Source organism: Toxotes jaculatrix, chromosome 3 (assembly GCF_017976425.1).
Source record: "Toxotes jaculatrix isolate fToxJac2 chromosome 3, fToxJac2.pri, whole genome shotgun sequence".
NCBI lineage: Eukaryota > Metazoa > Chordata > Actinopteri > Toxotidae > Toxotes > Toxotes jaculatrix.
In genome coordinates this window covers 25,332,251-25,351,693 of record NC_054396.1, presented here as the reverse complement: position 1 = coordinate 25,351,693, position 19,443 = coordinate 25,332,251, and the positions used below count along the sequence as shown (strand labels likewise).

At 40.1% G+C, this 19,443-nt stretch overlaps 1 protein-coding gene across 1 annotated transcript; it reads right to left on the bottom strand.

The window, feature by feature from the left end:
* Positions 1 to 288: 288 nt before the first annotated feature.
* On the bottom strand, positions 289 to 17,471 carry lrrc38b (leucine rich repeat containing 38b). Its single transcript, XM_041035058.1, has 2 exons — positions 15,967 to 17,471; positions 289 to 3,974 (listed from the first exon to the last, which is right to left on the bottom strand). The coding sequence occupies exons 1-2, from the start codon at positions 16,592 to 16,594 to the stop codon at positions 3,727 to 3,729; spliced, it is 876 nt and encodes a 291-aa protein (XP_040890992.1). The 5' UTR covers positions 16,595 to 17,471; the 3' UTR covers positions 289 to 3,726.
* Positions 17,472 to 19,443: the final 1,972 nt, after the last annotated feature.

Sequence of the window (19,443 nt, the reverse complement as noted above, 5' to 3'; positions counted from 1 at the left end):
GTTATTATTGAGTCATTATTAACACTTTGCGGCAGATATCGCTTTGCTAAGAATCGCTTTGTTACTGTTGTCACATTCTGAACGCTTGAATATATCATTGAAAATATCACCGATTGTCTCCGTTCAATGTTATTAGTTAGGTTGGGCTGTACCACAGATGTAGCCTATACATGACATATGTTGGCATACAATATATTGCCTTAAAAGTAAATGATAACCCTGTTTCTTTATCTGCATTTACATGCTAATATAAATCTTAACAAATATAGACCAGAGGACAGAAAAAAAGATTGTATTTATTTAGTTTATTTTATTATTTTTTTTACCAAACATCAATATACAGCTACACATACGGTCTGTTTGACAGTGTCTGTTTGACATTTGGAAATGCATTTAGCTGCAGCCACAGCGTCACACTCTCCCCTGTTACTTAATTTAGAATTGAGCCATTCTGACATTTATCTGACAAAACATAACATGAATTTTGGTATTTTAAGCAATGTCAAGACAAAAAGAAGGAAAGCAGGCACCAGTGTCTCTGCTTTCCGGGGTGCGCAAATGCCAAAAAATTACTTTGGGGACTGACAGAGTAAATAAACGCTTCATTCTGAAAGGTTCAATAGAAAAATAGACATGAATCTGAACTTTATACGGTAGGTAACTCAACAGTGCATGCTCTAATGTGCTGATATCAATAAAATGAGTAAGAGAAAGGAAAATGTCATGCTAACGTATGCGTCAAGCTAACAGCTAAGCTAACATAATAATTTGTTAATATACAGTAACTACACAGTAGTTGGAAATGATAATGATATGTATAAAAACTCTCCCTCTGATTCCTTCGCTTAGGTCTGCACCTCCGGTTTGCAGTTAAGAAAGCAGTTTCTCATCTGTTTAAGGGGAAAACCACTCAATCCAATTAATCCACTTTAGCTGTTCTCATGGTACTAAGCAGTCAAACGTTTGTTTTCTGAACTGCTCTTTTCATGGAAACTCACTTTCTGGACACATATGAAATCAAAATGCTTTTATACTTTTCATATGAATGTCCATACCCTCATTGTCAAAAATGAGGGCACCTTTACTCTGGCAGTGAGCAATAAAGTATTAGGTGTAATTCACACTTATCGACCAAAATGCCACAAGAAACTGAAATAGTGGATTTCAAATATGAAATTCAGTGGCGTTCCCCTTTATGACTGTATTTAATCAGATGTTAGAAGTGAAATAGAGAAATCCAAAGCCTGTTGATGTGCCTAGCTACAGTTACTAAGCTATGACTGGACATTTGCTGTTCAGAGGAGAGATTTAGAGAAAGGTAAATTGGCTGTTATAAATGAATACAAATTTTCAATGGGCTTATGTCTTCAAAGTGTCCCACATGATTTGAATTCTGGCAAATACGTGACATCTATACAGAACGAATCTTACTCTGTTTATAAGGATGTGGCACTTTCAGCACAACATGTGACAACACACATTAGTGAAAACATACCGTGACAACACAGGCTGGTACCAACACATGATGTGACACATCCTTTAAAGTGTACTGGGGTGGCGTTAGTTTCACGTGAAATCTTTGTGCTTTTACTGATGCTGATACTAATGAAAAATAACAAAAATAAATAAGGCCACATTTATTCTTTGTCATTTCTGAGAAATGTGCTTCAGATTGCAGCACATTCAGGGTTATGACTTGTTCTAAAGGGACAGGAGCATTTGGAATTCCTTTTTATCTTTTGTTGAGCACACAGAAACGATGACTCTATTTGTTCATGGCTCTTTTTCTAAGCTCTGCTTGTTTGCATTTAGAGGCTTGACATTCTTTCTGCTTCTTTCTGCTTCATATCTCAGTTTTGCTGAATTATTCATGCCTTACAAGAATGTGAGAAGCAACATACCTTAGCTCTTGGGGGGGGGGGGGGGGGGGGGGAAATACAAAGAGTCCGGCTTTGTGCATTCCAAATCCTAATCATGGGGGATTTAAATTTACAGGACGCAAATAACAAACCGAAACCCATAAAATTTAGGGCACTGCTTTATTTAATTTAGATTGTACTGTACTGTCACTCTTGTGAATGCAGATGCTGATACAGTAAGAGTTTTGGGATGATACTTCCCCAGGATATAAAATCAGCAGCTTTACTACAGATTATTGGAAGATTTTTAGTAAAAGGACATGACGTATATATTCTGGACATCTTAAATACATCAATAGACATCTATTTATTCCTCAAGAAACTAACCTCTTGCTCGCCAGCCTCATACAGTAAATAACTATTTGTTCTGAAATGACCTTTGTGTTAAAATAGAGGTTGAAGACTGCCATGTATGAAACCAAGTAAGACAGCTGGTTTAGTCAGAGACAGAACAGAACGAAATGTAAAGCTTTGGAGACTGTAACTGTTTGACTGAGTAGAATATGCGTATACAAAGTGTGTTTTGGCTATAGTGGTGCCTTCTATTCAGGAGCTATCACTACCTCACTAAATAAAACTTTATCCACTACAAAGTCCTTATTATGCAATCTCTCCTTCACTGAAACCTAATCTTTGGCAGATGAAGACAAAACCAGTCTACACGGTGAGATTAGGGGCTTGCCAAAATTAGGTTCACCATTTAAAGTGCGTTGTGTGACATAAGTTATACATAGGCTCTATTTCAATACCGTATTTGCCATAATTTTCAAGATTATATTGTAGATATTTTATCAATTTCTTTCTACACAGTTCACAGTTATCAATCTAAGGAACATACAGTATATCCTCTTGATTTATATATTTGTTTGACTGTACACTGTTTTCTTTTGTACATAAATTTATGATTATATAATGAATATACTGCTGAAAGAACGTGTAGACCCAACTCTACCTGCCTATGGGACTTCACCTACCAAACTACTCATCATTGTGTGACCCCTCCCTGTCTCACTGATACCTTTGTCACTGTCTGATTTTACATGCAGAAGGAACAACAATATTTGCCTTCTCTGGTGCTTGTGAACCACTTTTGAATGTTGGTGAGTGAGACTGTCCAAAAAAGACATTGTAAATGGCAGGATATGCCAGCATATCATGTTATAGGCAGTTAAATACTGAGGTCACTGGTCGGTATGACATCCTTTTTTATGGGATCAAGATCAAGCAGTCTGGCCTACACAAATAAAAACCCCAATGAAAATTGTCTAAGAGGTCGCGCTAACTTTGATGTCACTTTACAGGATTCAGACTCCACAGCTGGAGGTCCATGTGATCAGATGTTATTTAAGTTAGTGGCTTGTCTAACACTAACATGACAGCACTGCAGCAACACTTCTCTTTTTTTTTTATCTGTTTCTATTTCATAATAAAGACATTAGCCTTATAATATTTGTGTAGGCCTATAATCAAAGAGCCAAGGGCCAGTAGCCATAAAACACGACCACACGCTCTCACACTCGAAAATATGAATTCCATAATATCATTTTGCGAGTGGAGCTGGAGCACTCACTAATTTTTAGTAGGACATTGGCTCATTCCATGGCAACGTCCTTTGTTGCCATATTTCAACTGTCCATGTGCAAAGACAACAACTGCAACCGTACCAGGGCAAGATCCTACCGTTAAACAGTCCTGCATGTTCACCAGAAGCAGCATGAAACTTGTCACATGTAGCACACACTGTCTGCGGTGTCCCCTCATTGTTTGAAGCACCCGTCCCACACGGGCCTTTAAAAGTAAATCCTTTTCACTCTTCACTCTCCTCCTCGTCCCCTTTGGTGCCTTTACTCCAGCGCTGGAAGCAATGGACAGTTGAAGCCAGGAAGAAGCTTGTCATGATGGCCACCACAGACACTGAGATGCCAGAGAAAATGATGATGAGCAGGTCTGTTAGAGTCAGGGTGGCCTGGCACTCACGGAAGCTGTCCTTTGAGAGCTGGGTCAGGGACACTCGTCTGCCGTCCATGGGGAGGGAGCACTCCATGCCTTCCACTCCTGCGCCAAAACAAGAAACAAGATTAGACAGATTTCCTAAACCTACTTAGCAGTGACTTATGTCACATTTATGGATTTCTATAGAAATTAATTCACATGGCAGCCATTCAGAAATTACATCATCTAGAAAAAAAAAGCCCACAGCACTCAGCTATGTCTTAATTCAGAGCACACAAGAACTTATTTACTATGTCACTGATTCCCCAAAGGCCAGTATATTCCATCACAAGTGATTGTTGGATGGGCCTCCCCTCCCCCCACCGTGTCCAACACCTTCTATAACTCTCCTAAACTGACGGCCCAACACTCACACCCACAGCAGGCCATGATTGGGCAGCCATGCATAGGTGAAAAAGTACGCTGTGTTTGAGCTTCTCTCTCTAGCTCTTTTTTCATTCTTAACACAACAATTTGTGGCGCTTTTCATGTGTACATTTGAGTTCGACATCCTGGCTGTAAATATGCGCTGTTATCCCCATTTTTAAACAATATCACCCCCCGTGATTGCTGGATTTCCACTCTGCCTTCCCTGAAATCAGGGAAAAACACTTTTAATTTCCGACATGGCTGAACAACAAGTTGTACAAACCACTTCTTTTATAGTATAACCCAGCCATTAGACCCATAGCTCACACAGCCCACACTTGCTTCAGAGAGACAGAGTGCAGAGTTTGAGGTGCCTTGTTTGTACAGAGCTGTTTGATTCTCACAGTGTTGTGTTTTAAAAAAAAAATCTGAATTTAAATGGGCAGGTTTTTTTCCTAAGACTGGGAGCTGATTTAATAAGCCTAAGGTTGATGAGAAGTCTTCGCTTATAAGTTGATGTTGCACTAAAGTGCATCCACCCACAGTATATAGGTTTACTGTGGGAATAAAGTTGAAATACAAAGAAACTGTGGAGCAGAGTGATACTGTAAATGTACATTCTACCGTACAGTCTACTTAATATCTACTATCTACTGTACATTTCAAATTATTCTTTTGTTCTGTTAGAGAGGCTTTATTTTTGTCTTGTCTTTGGGATGTTAGCCTATCTCTGTGCCTCTGATAACAAAACAAATTCTTTTGCATCTTTTCTACATGGTTTGGAGAATGAGATAAACACCAGTTTATATCATTTTTATTTAAGCTGCCACTAAGAATACACTTCCTCATTAAATATGACCCACAGTTACATCTCAAACATTTACTGATGCTTCAGTGAAGGACGCCGTCTGAGACAGGGGCACCTTGACCAAACTCATCTCAAGCTGAAAGCACGATAAATCACCGAGTGCTGCTCTGTCACTTTCATATAGTTTATTGTTCAGACATCATTTAAATGGAAAAGGACATTGGCAGTGGCCTATTGGATTTCAAGGGTACAAGTCCTCCAGTGAGTCTTCTTTTCCGACCCGTGATTACAAATGAGATCGACACTGGATCATCGGGGTCAGTTTTAACATGTATATGTTAAACAGTGGCCACTGATACTACCACTGAAACTACAGTAGACTGTGTTCACTTTCACATGCTTACAGACTCAGTCGTTCAACTTGTTTTACTGACAGCTTTGTTAAACTTTAATTTTTTAAGCTTAACCTTTTTAAGGTTTTATTAAGAATGATATGTCTCATAACTGCCATACTCCTAACACTGAATACACCTTAGTTGAGAATCTGTACAGTAAATTACCTTCGTATTGGCAATGTACTTTAGGAAAACTAGACATATTGATGTGAATCTTAGCTTATAGGTGGGAAGACATGAAGCCTTGCAGTGTGGGTGGCTACTTTCTACTGATGTTGCAGATGCAAATACAAAAACTTGGCAGTACATCAATTCTGGGTCTTTGCTCAACAGTCAGCACAATTTGCAATGTGCTTTGCTATAATACAACTGAAAAGCTTCTCTTATAACTGGCTACAATTAGAGTATGTCCATTCATTGAAGAACCTTAATTTAGACTCACGTATAATTTCTGTGGGTATTTCATGTCTGACATTTAAATTTCCCAGTTTTTAGAGCAACGTGGAAATAAACTGAACTGAAAAACTCAATTTGCAATGAAACAATAAGGAAAATAATGTTGCTTGTATTAGTTGATATGTAAAACTTTGTTATACATGTATAAATAATTGTAAAGAAAACAGCCTGAAACTGCTTCAGAAGTGTTAAGTGACAATGGAAAAAGAAATAATGGAAATTAGTGATGGCATGGAATTGGTTTCCATGCTCCTCCGATTGACTCACTACAGTATTAATTAGGGTTGTAACTGAACTCTTTAGGAGCTTGATAAAACTTAGTGAAACTAATCCCTTAATACAAGATACAGATTCTCACATTTCTTTCAACTGGTAGTGGACACAATAAACAGAGTTTTTTTTTTTTTAATAGACATGAGCATGTGGATGTTTTGATTTAACTTGAGGATGTGTGCAGCAGCTCAGATTTTTTTTTCAAAACTTAAATTACCATATTAACATCCCATGACACCAAGCAGCAGGATCATATGGTGATGATGAATGGCCTCTCCCTCCTGTAGAGCTTATACTCATAAAAACTTGTAAAATACAAATACAACAAGTTCATTACAATGATGCATGAAGAAAGTTTGACTAACAGCATTAGTCAGGCTTTTACAAACAACAATAGAAACTGCTTATCACTGGGGAACAGAGTACAAGTTTCCCTTACCCTCAGTCTGTGTGCAGTTCCTTAAGTAAACTGTAGTTTTTAGAAAACATTAGTGAACAAAAATAAATAGTGCAATTGTTGGGTTCTGTTTTCAGCTGCAGATAAATTCACATTCTGTGCTCTATTGAGTATTTGTGGCGCCAGGATAGTATATGTGGGATTTAGTCTAAAGGGACCTGAGGAAGGGACATGTCACCAGACACCAATGGAGGTCAATGACATGTAGGAATAAGTTTATCAAGCTTTGCTAGCAGTGCATTGTAGTGGGAACAATTCAGCATTGCTCTTATCGCGGAATACATGAACACCATAACTAGGCTTGCCACAACCACGCATCTAAGCGCCTACTGGACAAGCTCCACAGAAAAACCCAAGCAGCCTTGAATCAGCATCACATCAAGTGAGTCAGAAGCAAACCCAGCATCAATAAAGAGGCTCCAAACTGACAAAGAGCCAATACCAACAATCTTGGTTGAGCCAGAGAAGAGCACCCTGGTTCCTGGCATGATTATTCGAAGACATGTCGACCGTATGTCAGGGGAATCAGAAATCAAAACAAATTCATAGCTTGCTGTATGTGAGAAAAATTCTCAGTCTGCATTACATGCAAGTCTGCTGACGAGGCAACGATGACCTGACTTTTAGGGGTGGTTAATCAGCTCTGTCGTTGTGACAATCATGAGCTGAAAATGTGTTTTTTAAGCTTTAAAAATCTGATATTCTAAGAATTGTGTTGTGTAACTAACCATATGGGTCACACTTTAAAAGCATCAGTTCTGTTTCCAAATTACAGTTTGGCTCAGCAGGCTTTTAGAGAAGAGACGTTTTTTTTTGTTTTTTTTTCCTGTAACATTTCCAGTGTCTGTCACAGCATGGCATGTTGTGAATATCAGTAGTTTGACCTTGGATGATATAAACATACAGATACATTTTTTATTTTTACTTCATAATAACACAGTCTTGTGAAACTGGTAATGATCTATTTTAATAGTTGCCATACAAGGTTGCTCTATTGATGTGCTTGAGCTGGAGTTTGTACAAAATAAATCCCCTCCAGTAAGTGGCTGACTGTTTAATGATAACACACGAGCGGCAGAGAAAGGAAATAAATGAGCAAATCGAGTATTGAGAAAGTGGCAGACACAGACAGACTGCACCGACCTTGTAGTAATAAATTGTTCCAACAGCAGTGTAATTAAAAAACACAACATTCACCTTTAGTATCACTGCCGCACACCTTCCTAAAGACAAAGGCTTTGAATACATCTGAAAATCCAATATAATGGAGAGCCTGTCCCGTGTGTTTGTGCCTGAGATAAATGGATCATATTTATATTCACAGTGCACTTATTGCAAGGCAAAGTAACCCATCACCTCAGAGACTTAGCCTTTGCCTTTGAGACAGTTCTGCCCGGTCTTGCCTGTCCTAGATGCTTGATTAATAACAGCTGAGACTGAAATTATCCTGTGAACACGTGGTCCCTGCAGGAGTTTCAGCATTATCACATTAATCATGACCAAAGCACAGTTAGTGAACAGTCCGGTGGTGGACAGAGACAACAAAGTTTGATTCTTTTCATCGTTATTTCCAGCATGGGTCAACATTAGCTGATTTTTTTTACATTAGTCTAGATATATGAGTATGTCAGACAATGTCAAAAGCTGTACTTTGTGTGTCTGAAATATATATTCATACAAATTTTGTCATTTATTTTAAAACAAACATGCATCATCATCATGTGTGCAAAGAAAAAAAAACTGAATTTGCAAAGGCTGATAGCAGCTTTCCACTGGAATTGCACTGTTGGAGTTAAGAGCTAAAATTACACAACAGGGCACACAGACTTATTTCACTGCCTGACAAAAGGGGGAATTACTGAACAGCTGTGGTATTTGGCCAAAAGTGGAATCTTCTGGAACAAACACCATAATAACTGCTTCTCAGAATTACATGCTTGTCCTTGACAAAATGTGCACAGCTTTTGCTGAGAGAGGATGCACAGATTTAGAGATGATGTGGCCTCAGATTAGAGATGGAGGAAACCTGTGGGGATCTGAGTCTGGTAGGGAAGCGCTGCCATTTTTACACACATTTGTTGACTATGAGCTGCTTTATGTCAAACAAAATTCTGCAGAAAAACTTAGAGCTCAAAAACGAACAGCTTTGAACCTGCTAACTCGTGGTATTTTTGATACTCATCTCCCACTTGGCAAAGAAAACTACCAAACAAACTGGCATTAAAATGTCTGCAGTGAAGTCCAATCAATTATGTTAGTTTAAAAAACAACTGATGACTTTTTTTCTGGCTAGCAATGAGGGCAGCGACTATTGTATAACAGAATGATGCATGAAGGCTCCAAATCTTAGTAAAGGAAGGTTTTTGAAAGACTCTGAAGGATTCTACTTAGCTAACCAGCCACTGATCAGCTCGGTGCAGCTTTGTTTCGAAAGTCAGTTTGGCTGTTCCTCCTTCTTCCAGCTGATTTTTATTCCAAATATAGGCCTACTCTCAGCCGCTGAATTGAGCCCAAAGTGTGGACTCAAAAATCACCATGCTAATGTACTGTAGCTAATGTCTGCTTGCCAAAACTCCCAAATTTCCTACATTTGAACAAGATTCCCTACCCAAATTTTGAGAAGAGGTGACACTAAATATAGATTTCTGAGCAAGGTTGAAATGAAAGAAAGAGTTGGACATAGTCTACAAGATTAAGGAACTTTGTTTGATGCTTATACCTGTAACTTAATTCGGTACCTGTTTTATTCAACCTAATTCCATTTAGCAATGATGTGTGTGGAAATATAATTGCAGACTGGAGTCTCTGCTATTTGATGTCCATGGATTATATGAATGGGTCAAATGCAGGTTAAGCATTTGCTCTCATATGTCTAGTAGAGTGGGTTTTATATGAAAGGAGTATCTCTCCACCAAAACTCACAATAAAATCTGTGAAGGTAAATTAATTGTGACCTCGCCCAGCTTGTAGTGACAAAGGAAACCTTGAAATATAAACAATCACAAAAAAAACCCCAGAACAAATTAGTAAATAAAAAGTATTACATCATTTTAAAAGGTTTTGGGTAAGTGGGTGAGCTAATACAGTGCAATTTTTGGAGTTTATAAATAACCCCAAACACCACTTTGATCATAAAGAGTGTGGCTGGAGCAGGATACTGTGCAATAATATAACAGAAATTATGCCCTAACACTATCAGGTGTGTTGGCCCACACAGCTACGTTACATTCCTGGCATGGACAGTTGATGGATTACATTCAGGATTACAGCTAGCCGAGGGGGTAAGCTATCTGCTGTCTCGGCCGTGATGGATCTACCTAGCTGTGACAGACTGATATCGGAGGCTTGTTTCTCCTCCCTCCCTCGACACCACACTGTCTGTCCAGATTGATCTCTGCACCAATAGCAAAGGCAAAATCACCACAATCTCACATCTGCAGACTCCTGAAGGAGTTGGCATTCATGCAGAAGTCTTCACTTGCTCCCAAATCACTGGTGTCTAGACAGTCCACCTAAATAATCCAGTTGTGATGATGACTCACAAAACTGTCCCTTCCCTACTTTATTAACCGAGATGAATGTGCCACTCAAGTCCAATACTCAGTAGATGTAAAAAGGACCGGGCAGACATAATTACAGAGACTGAAGAATTATTCAGTTGCAATCACAGAAACCGTCTAAAGAAAATGGTGAGGGATTCATACAAGAAGAGCACAAGAGCAAGAGTTGGAAGAGGAACAGAGTGGAGAATGTGTGAAATGAATGCACTAAATGACAGGCATTCATGTGACAGTGGGGCGAGGGTGAATCATTCAGGAGGGGATTCCTTTTGCATGGAGACTCGGTGACGTCACTGTACCACAGGCATATTCAAAATGCCTCAACACAAAAGCACAAACGCACACACACACACACTCACACACAGAAACGTTGCTCATTCCCAAATACAGGAGATGTTAAAAGGTAAACACCATTAGATAAATTTCACTGTTTTTTCATGAAAATAAAAAAGCAGTTTGTCTACTGTCACAATTCATTATGATGAAACAGCTAAATTTGCAAGTCTGAGCAGTTTGTGCTTCACACTCGACCACACACAGGCACAAAGGAAAGTATCCATCATGCACGGTGCAGCACACTGCCAGTGAAATAAAGCTTTTGGCTTTTCACCTTTTATTTCTGACACTGGCAGATTATCCCTTTCTGCTTCTGTACATGCAGCAGCTGATGCTGTCACACTGTGTAATTCTGTCCACCTTTTCACACTCTGCTCTCCCTTGCCAGCACTATCTCGCTCACATCCCAACTTTAAATAAACATTAAATTAGGCCAAGATAGAAGAAGCTGTCAGCCTGTGTTAATGGGATAGATATTTTCTCACCACATGCCCATGAGTAGTAAAGATAGCAAGTAATGTCATGTGGAGCATCAAGCGAGCGTGTGCTACGTAGCGCTGGTCAGTGGCATCATATTTTCAGAGCTGATCGTGCAGTATGCTAACAGGTCTCTGGGGAGCAACTTGATAGGTTGTGAAGGAAAATTCAGACTTTGACCCTGTCACATGAACTTCTACTTTGTAGTGAAACTGCCCAGGTCATGGCTAGTGTTGATAGCAATGCCACGATGAGCCCCAGCCTCAATCTCTCATAGGAGTTGGCCTACCCTGCCCTGTAGGCAGCTCTGGCTCCAATTACCCTGGCCAATGTGCCGTAGAACTGTGTCACTCTGAATTATACATGGCCTTTGTTCATCCTTAACCCAAGAGCACTGGAGACAGCAGTGGATCATGTTTACACTCATCCCTCCATTGAAACATTTATAAACCTGATTGGTGGCTAAAAAGACAAAGAAATGGTGCAGAAAAACAAATATGAATGAATGGAAGCAGCTATATGTTTGTTGTTTTTCTTAACACCTTACAGCTCAAAATGAATGCTTGACTGCATTTCTGTAAAGATATTCTGTCAGTGTGAAAGTCAGATTTAGCTATGAAATAATCCCATCCTGTGGTTCGCATAGGAGACAAAACACAGCCATGAGGACAGAGATCTATTTTCCTATCCAAAAAAAAGTTGAGAATTTTCGGTATCTTCCACCCACTCATCATGCTGACGTGCAGTAATCAAAGTTATGCAAACAGAGAAGTGTGCTGCTTTGTGAACTCTAAATCACAGGGGAAATCAAGATGTGAAAAATGGAATGGGAATTGGGTTTACAGCATGGGCTCTGCAGCTGCTACATGATGCAGGTCACCACAGAGGGAAGCATAGAGATCTTAGGATGTCTTCTTATTAATAGAAGTGCATTTTTGTCATGGTCTGTGGTCAGTTTTTAAATCATATTAAGTTTCTGAAGCTCCACTAAACACTGATTCACTGAGTTCAATCATTTGCTTTTCTTGTAATTAATATACAAAAAATGCATCTACCATTTTGTACTAGCAGAAAAACTAAACACAATGTGGACTGATTGGCGTAAACTTATTATAGGAAAACACAGGAAAAGAATTGTTTAGGATTTCCTAATTTTATTTTCCGAGATTTTTCTGGAGCTTCTCTCCATGGTTTTTTCCTCTTTTTTATTTTTCCACCCGTGAGCAGTTCCTCTATTTTCTTTGTGCATTGTGTTGTGGGACAGTAGTGTAAATCAAACACCACATTCAAAAATCAAGCAGTGAGCATACTCATATATGAGTGTCAGTATGTCAGTTTGAACACTGCATATTTGAAATGGCCAACCAGAATTTATATTCCAAACAAATAGGGGGCAGCATATTACAAGAAAGTTGGGTGGTCCACGCTCATGTTGAGCAGACGTTAACTTGAATAACTCTCACCTCGGCACAGGGCAGTTGTTGACATGTTGCCAAACCTGCATTGATTGGGGAATAATGTTTTCCACTCAGGTTTTCCTCGTAATCTGATTATGTAACTGATTGGTTGTTTTCTTCTGTTATTGTTAGACTGATGACGATTTCACACCCAGTCAGAGAGACAAGGAAGATGTAGCAGCGGCAGGAGAAGAGGACGAGTCACGAGAGGTCGAGGGAGAGCAGCAGGCTGTTGCAGGTAGAGAACGGCTGCTTGCAGTTACTATGTCTTCATCGTCTCACGTTGGACTGAAGGCAGACTGGATGCTACAGTGGTAGTACGAGACGTGTCGGGCTGGGGCTAGCTGGTTAGCAGCTAGCTTCTAACTTAAGCAGATATTTCTGCAACACCATACATTGTCGTCTTTGACAAAATTAAAAAACTGTTGTTTATTCACATTCTGTTGATGAAGTTAGTTAATTTTTTTATGTTGTTTTACACTTAAATATAGCCGCTTTAAGAGAGGTCAGACAAAATTTAAACAATATTTCTTTGTTCTGTAACTGATTTTTTGTATGATGAAACAAATATGAGGATGCGACACCCACACAGATGGAAAGAGCACACTCATATACAGTTTAAAGAGCAATTTCTGTCTCTGTAATAGATTTTCTCTATGGTGTGTGTGATATTAAATGGAAACGCCCACACTTGCGATGGTTGTTAGAGTTGATACATGTCAAAAGCTTATCAAGTCAAGCTCATTCACTAATGAGTGTCCATCTGCTATTGTGTAATCACTTCTAATTCGGTGTTGCAGAGAATAGGTCATCGCATTTTTCTGTTATCGAGAGCTCAGTCATTACATTAATTAGGTCTGACAGTATGATGCCTGAATGTGAGAACCGGCTGTGTTTGTAAATGCAGCTCACTACAAGCCTCACTGCTAGTTTATGTTTGTTCAATAGCAGATTTGTGATCCTCAGAGACTCTGTGTGACACAACTGTACTCTTCTGTATGCTCTTCTGTCAATAGTCTCGCCCTGCTGAAATTCTCCACAGAGAAAGACAAAGACTTGCTTTGGAGGACATTATTAGTTCAGCGAAACTACTTTTTGTCCTCTCTGACCTGTTACAGAAGTCATTTGCATAGCCTAAGATAAGAAGATCCTAAGATGAAAAATAATTATTTTTCTATTTAAATGTTATTTGTCATCATCTTGCGGCATTATTTGCATTGCAAAGCACATCCCATACACCTTCTATTGGTCAAAGGAACTGATAAAATAATACAAAAGACCAAATGTGGTCCACTTAAGATATTCCATACAAATAAGCATGTGTGTGTGTGTGTGTGTGTGTGTGTGTGCTTTGTCCAAGCCAGCAGACTCATCTCTGGGGTCATAAAGCAAACACCCACTGATGGGGATGTAAGAGCTACATATGAGGTGAGATATGCATTACTAACTCAATTTGAGAGTGTGTAGATACTGGGGCCAGTTGGCAGCCTTGCCAGGAGCTTGGCTATGCCGTTGGCGCCTTCTTTGTTTTTGATGTCTGCTTGGCCAGCACTGCTAATGCAATTCATTATGCCTTGCAGTTGACAACACATAGACCCTGTGATTAATGCATTCGCAGCCTCGTACTAGGGGGAATTAGGTTTTCTTGCCAGTTTATCAACTTTGCCTCCTCACAAGCCCAAACTTGTCTGTTTTTGGGGCAAATGCAGAAAAGAACAGAGGGGACAGCAAAAGCAGTATCAATAGCGCAGTACACTGTGGCCTAAATGTACATCAGGAGTTTGTTTTTGTGAGTAGTCAGCAGTTTGCAGCAGTCAGGCCAGTTATTCAGGCAAGCTGAATTAAATCATTTTGCTAAGATATATGACAATTCTGTCATGAAATATATAGAATAATTATAACATGATATAATCAGGATTTCCATATGAAGAGGCTTTGATGTCTAATGAGTTTCATGTGGTTTGGTTAGTTATCAGCTTTGCCTGAATTTTAGGTTTCATATCTAATATCTAAAGTCCTTTTTTCAAATCTCAGAAAAATTACATCTTGAGTCAGAAGACTTGGGCCACTGCTTTGAACAGAAACTGTTCTTTGTAAATACATGTCAACATATCACACCCGAAACAACCTTGGAACAGTGACAGAAATAAATGTTCCCAGTCCTTATCTGTACACTTTCATTCAACACTCTGTACCTGAAGATCGTGTACTGTATTCATAAGCTGAATTATGTTTTTAAAATACACCTTGTACGTCCATGGGCATGTGACACCACACTGTGAGCCACATTCACATTAAATTCTCAGATTAAGCCAAAATCCTGTAATACGTCAAAACTGCACTGATCTAAAAATGATAACAGCACGAGCTGCTAGTCATGTGTGGCTGAACTGTCAGATCTGTTTATTTTTGCCTCCCTGGCTCCCACGTGCTGGCTTGCACTTATGAGATAACTGCTGTCTGTGTCCTTTGTGAGGACGTTAATAGTAATGTACATACGACCGACCTTCAGTAAAACATTTATAGTTCCTGCCGAACAAAACAAAATTATGATGATTTGTTTGGGAGTAAATGGCTTCTGACAGATATTTTCTGTAGTCTACCATAAACTGAATGATATTAACAGAGATTTGAACAATTGTGAAGCTTTGTGTTTTATCCTCGAAACTCCATATCAAGTCCTAGTCCAGATCTTACCCACAGTATAATAATTCTACAGTGACCCTTTGCTTTGTGTTGTTCCTCAAATATGCATGCACATGCTGAGCTGAAAACTTCAGCCTTGTTATCTAACTCAACCCTCCAGGCTGAATCACATTGGTAGAGTCTATAGTATGGGCCTAAAAATTCACATGCACTGAGCGTTAAACACAGGAGTGAAAGGCTCTGACTTTCACTGGTGCAGGAGAGAAATCCTTGAGAACACTGTTGAATTACAATGTCCACCAAATGGCAAGTATTATATAAATAAGTATTATATAAATATAAGCCGCAAATTGATCGATCTGACTACCACGCAAGATAGAGGTCAACACTTGGTTTTATATGCATCCTGAAATTGTGGAACCAGAAAAACTTCTAGCTAAAATTCTTAATGTGAGTTGATAAATGTCTTTTTCTATATTGGACAATGCTGCATTTTTAGTTAGTGCCTTGTTTTCAGTTTTGAATTTAATAATATATGTAAACAAAGCATCCTTGTAGTTTTCACTTTCAAACAAGTGCTATTGTCTCATATTACACACGCTGTCTCACACATTATAAGCTATGGGGGTGGAGGACAAAAGAGACAAAATTAGAACGAGGGAGAGGGAGGGGGGTTCCCTCTCCTACAGGGAAAACATAAATAGACCAGAGAAATGTTATGGCAATGGATTTGCCATAATACTGTTGTATGTTGTGCTCAGATACGCTTTATTTGGGTCAGCCATATGGAAAGCAAAAGCTTCTTAGATGTTACAACTTACCATTTGGAAGCTTGTGGCTGTTCTCCATCAGCCATGTGAACAGGTTGGCAAAGTTGCAATTGCATACCCAGGGGTTGCCCTCTAGCCTCACCACCCTCAGGGAGGGCAACTGACTCAGTGCCCCCACCTTTAGGGCAGACAGCGCATTACGTTCCAGTTCCAGTTCTCTCAGAGAGGTGAGGCCCAGGAAAGCATCCTCACTCACCAGGCTCAGATAGGGGTTGTTGCCCAGTCGTAGTTTGATGAGGCTACGGGACTCCCCGAACATCCCCTTAGGGATTTCAGTCAGATTGTTGCTGCCCAAGTCCAGGAACACCAGCCTGGAAGAGGTGCTGAGCGTCCCCGGTTCTATGTGGGAGAGCGAGTTGTTCCGGAGGTCTAAGTAGACCAAGTCACTGTACAGAACCAGGAAGTCCGAGGGGATGCGGGGTATCCAGTTGTCAGCCAGCAAAAGCCTGCGCACATCCAAGGGGATCTCATTGGGTAGACGGGTCAGCCCACGGCCACTGCAGTCCACGGTGTGAGGATCTGGGCACAGGCAGGTTGCTGGGCAGTTTTCCCCCCGGGTCCATAAGACAGAGGACAGCAAGATGAGGATAGGTTGGAGCCAGCAGACACATGGCAACATGGTCAAGGGGGTCAAATGAATTAGGAGGAAAAGAGGCTCGGGGTCAGAGCGAATAGGAGAGGGTGGGTGGGGGTAGAGAATAAGAGGGTGAGGGTCAGAGGGCAGGAGATTAGGACAAGGGAAGGGAAGGGGAGAGTGAAAGGGGGTGGACGGGGATCAATCCTCGTGAAGGAACATCCTGCCGTTGTGGAGATGAAAATCGGCTCGGGAACTGTGAGGCGGCAGAGCAGCGGTGAAAACTGTTTTCCAGGAGATCATGTAGCAAGCTGCTTGGATAGAATAGCAGACTGCCTGCTTTGAAAGAGAAAAGAGAGGGAGATAGTAAGCAGTAGAGAGAGGGAGAGCAAGAAAGACGGAGCTTAACAGAGAGGGGAGGGTAGGTAAATAGACACGAGCGAGCGGGGAGTGATGAGAAGCCGGGGGCACAGACAAGGGAGAGGGGGGTTGAGGAGGGGGCTGTGTCCGCCACGCTACCCCACAGTTGATCTGGCAGCAGTGACAGACAAAGGCAATAAGGTCTCTGACACAAAAGGATATATGAAGCTGTGATTCAAGCATGACAAGCAAAGAGTAGCATCGTTGCATCCCTCCATTAGTCCCAGGTCTCTGTGTAGAAAAGGCTGACGGTCTGAAATGAGAGAGAGAGGCGCTCGTAGAACATCGCTCAAGTGTGTGGTAAGGTTGTCCCCCCTTATTATTCCCTCTCTATCTCCCAGTGCCCTGCAACATGCTGTGAAAACACGGCACAGCTCAATGTTACGCTATCCAGCGCCGGATCAAGGCTGTGTGGCTGTGGAGGGAGAATCCAAATGTCCAGGAAGGAGCCTCATGGATGCAGATCGTAGTGCTGAGCTGCACACAGCCATGTCAATCCAATGTCTGCCTCTGAATCTACCATGGTTTATCTCATGCCCTCTCCCCTCTCCTTATTTCCAGGGAGGCGTGCCTGAAACACGCTGTCAACATCTGATGTCACTTCCTATAGTGTGAAGAAATGGCAATCAGTTGCATCTGAAATATGCAGAATGTAGACGTTTATCTATGAAGATGTTAATTCATTTTAAAGTGTATTCAGGTGTTTGTCCACAAACAAAATATTAACAAATTCAGAGGCAAATTATATTAAGACATTTGATGTTCTCCTCGCCTTCCATGCATTTTTTCGCTTGCTTTTTAATCCTTTGACAATAACAAGCTGTTGTTTTGTCGTTAAGCCTCATTGGTTTGATGATTTTAGAAAATATCTTGTTAAACACAGCCTGTCCTTTGGAGAATTTTCATTAATTGTGTCTACAAATGGAAAGCAGTGACCTTTTAAATTATACACCATTAGCCTTTTCTTACATATTTTATTTCAACAACGCAAGCATTACCAAACTGAGCTTTGGTTTCAAATAAATAAATAAAAATAAAAACCCCACAGCAGATCACTTGTCCACTTGTATCTGTGGTTGATCTTTAAATAGGTTAATTTGCTTTTTTGATTATGTGTTTTTATGACCTCAATATTTTGGATTGTAAAACGGAGGTGCCACGAGTCTCAAACCATAATGCAGAGCAGACCATTCATTCAGAATGTGTATTGAATTTCCTAAATGGGATTTGCTCCAACAGGTAAATGCAATTAGACCAAGGTTGTTGCAGGGGGAGGGTGAATTAGACCTGTGGAGATGAGGCCAGCGTGAAATTTCTAAGAGAGTAGCATTGTCATGGATGGATAATTGTGTACCTATGAGAAGATAACACATTCACAATGCAAATTTAATACATTAATAAGTATACACGCATATTCACGAGACGAAATTGCACGTAGACACACACCTGCACCTCACAACAACCGAACACTTGGCAATAGCATCTAACTCACTTCATCACAGGTAATCTAATAATACCGCTCTTTGCTCGAGGCGCTCACTGAAGTCAGATGAGTCTGCAGCATCACCAGCGATGTTGACTTTGTGCCACAGGGAAGAAAGCAGCGTCAAAAAAGGAGATTTTGATCACAGTCAGCATATATTATCTGAAAATCTCTAAAAGCTGAAGCAGCTTCAGTTGGTTCCAGGCAGACACATTTCACCTCTACATGTTACTGTGATAATTCAGTTTAGTACTGCTGCTGTTTTACATGTGATACTTAAATATTTACTTTCTCACAGACAGTTTAATGAGAGAGCCAGTATAAAACAGAACAGAACATAATTCACAGTCGTTATAGTCTACTTCAGTTTCTGCCTGTCCTCACATCACTGATGCTGCTGTAAAGACTCATCTCTAACCACTTACCTTGTTCTAGAAAAAGATGTCTGCATATTTAGAGTTAATCTAACACAAGATACAGCATTATTTTTTTTATTGATTTTGGTTTTGTAGTTGTTACAAATATAGTCCATATATATAAAAAATAGTCCATATATTTTACTGTACCATCATTTAAGAAAATTATTTTGAAAAAGAAAATGGGCCCTGTGTCAATAACTGTGACTCAGGGCCCAATAAGTCGGAGACTGGGGTAGAAACAGAAAATTTATGACAATACAGTAAAATACTGTTGTAATAATATATACTAGTAATTGCAAAATCAGATATCTGGATTTCTGCTGTTACTTGTCACATGGTCACATCTGCTCCGTCGTGATCTCATTACTCTTTTTTTATTTAGTTCATCTGGTTTGTGTTCTATGTTATAGCCTCATGTCATTCCATACCTGCCCACCAGCTCTCACTACTGAGTTTCCCTCCCCAGCTCATCACCTGACCCAGTCCTTTACCCACAAAAGCTGCTTCTCATTTGCAGGCAGGCTCAGCATGCAGTATAGATCCGTTGCCTACATGTGCTGGCCTTTATTGCA

What these genes read in the sequence shown, in the direction of transcription:
- lrrc38b (XM_041035058.1), bottom strand. Translation starts at nt 16,594, where the DNA reads ATGTTGCCATGTGTCTGCTGGCTCCAACCTATCCTCATCTTGCTGTCC. An exon ending in CAGCCACAAGCTTCCAAATG is followed by an intron (nt 3,975 to 15,966) that starts GTAAGTTGTAAC and finishes GTTTTGGCGCAG; the next exon opens with GAGTGGAAGGCATGGAGTGC.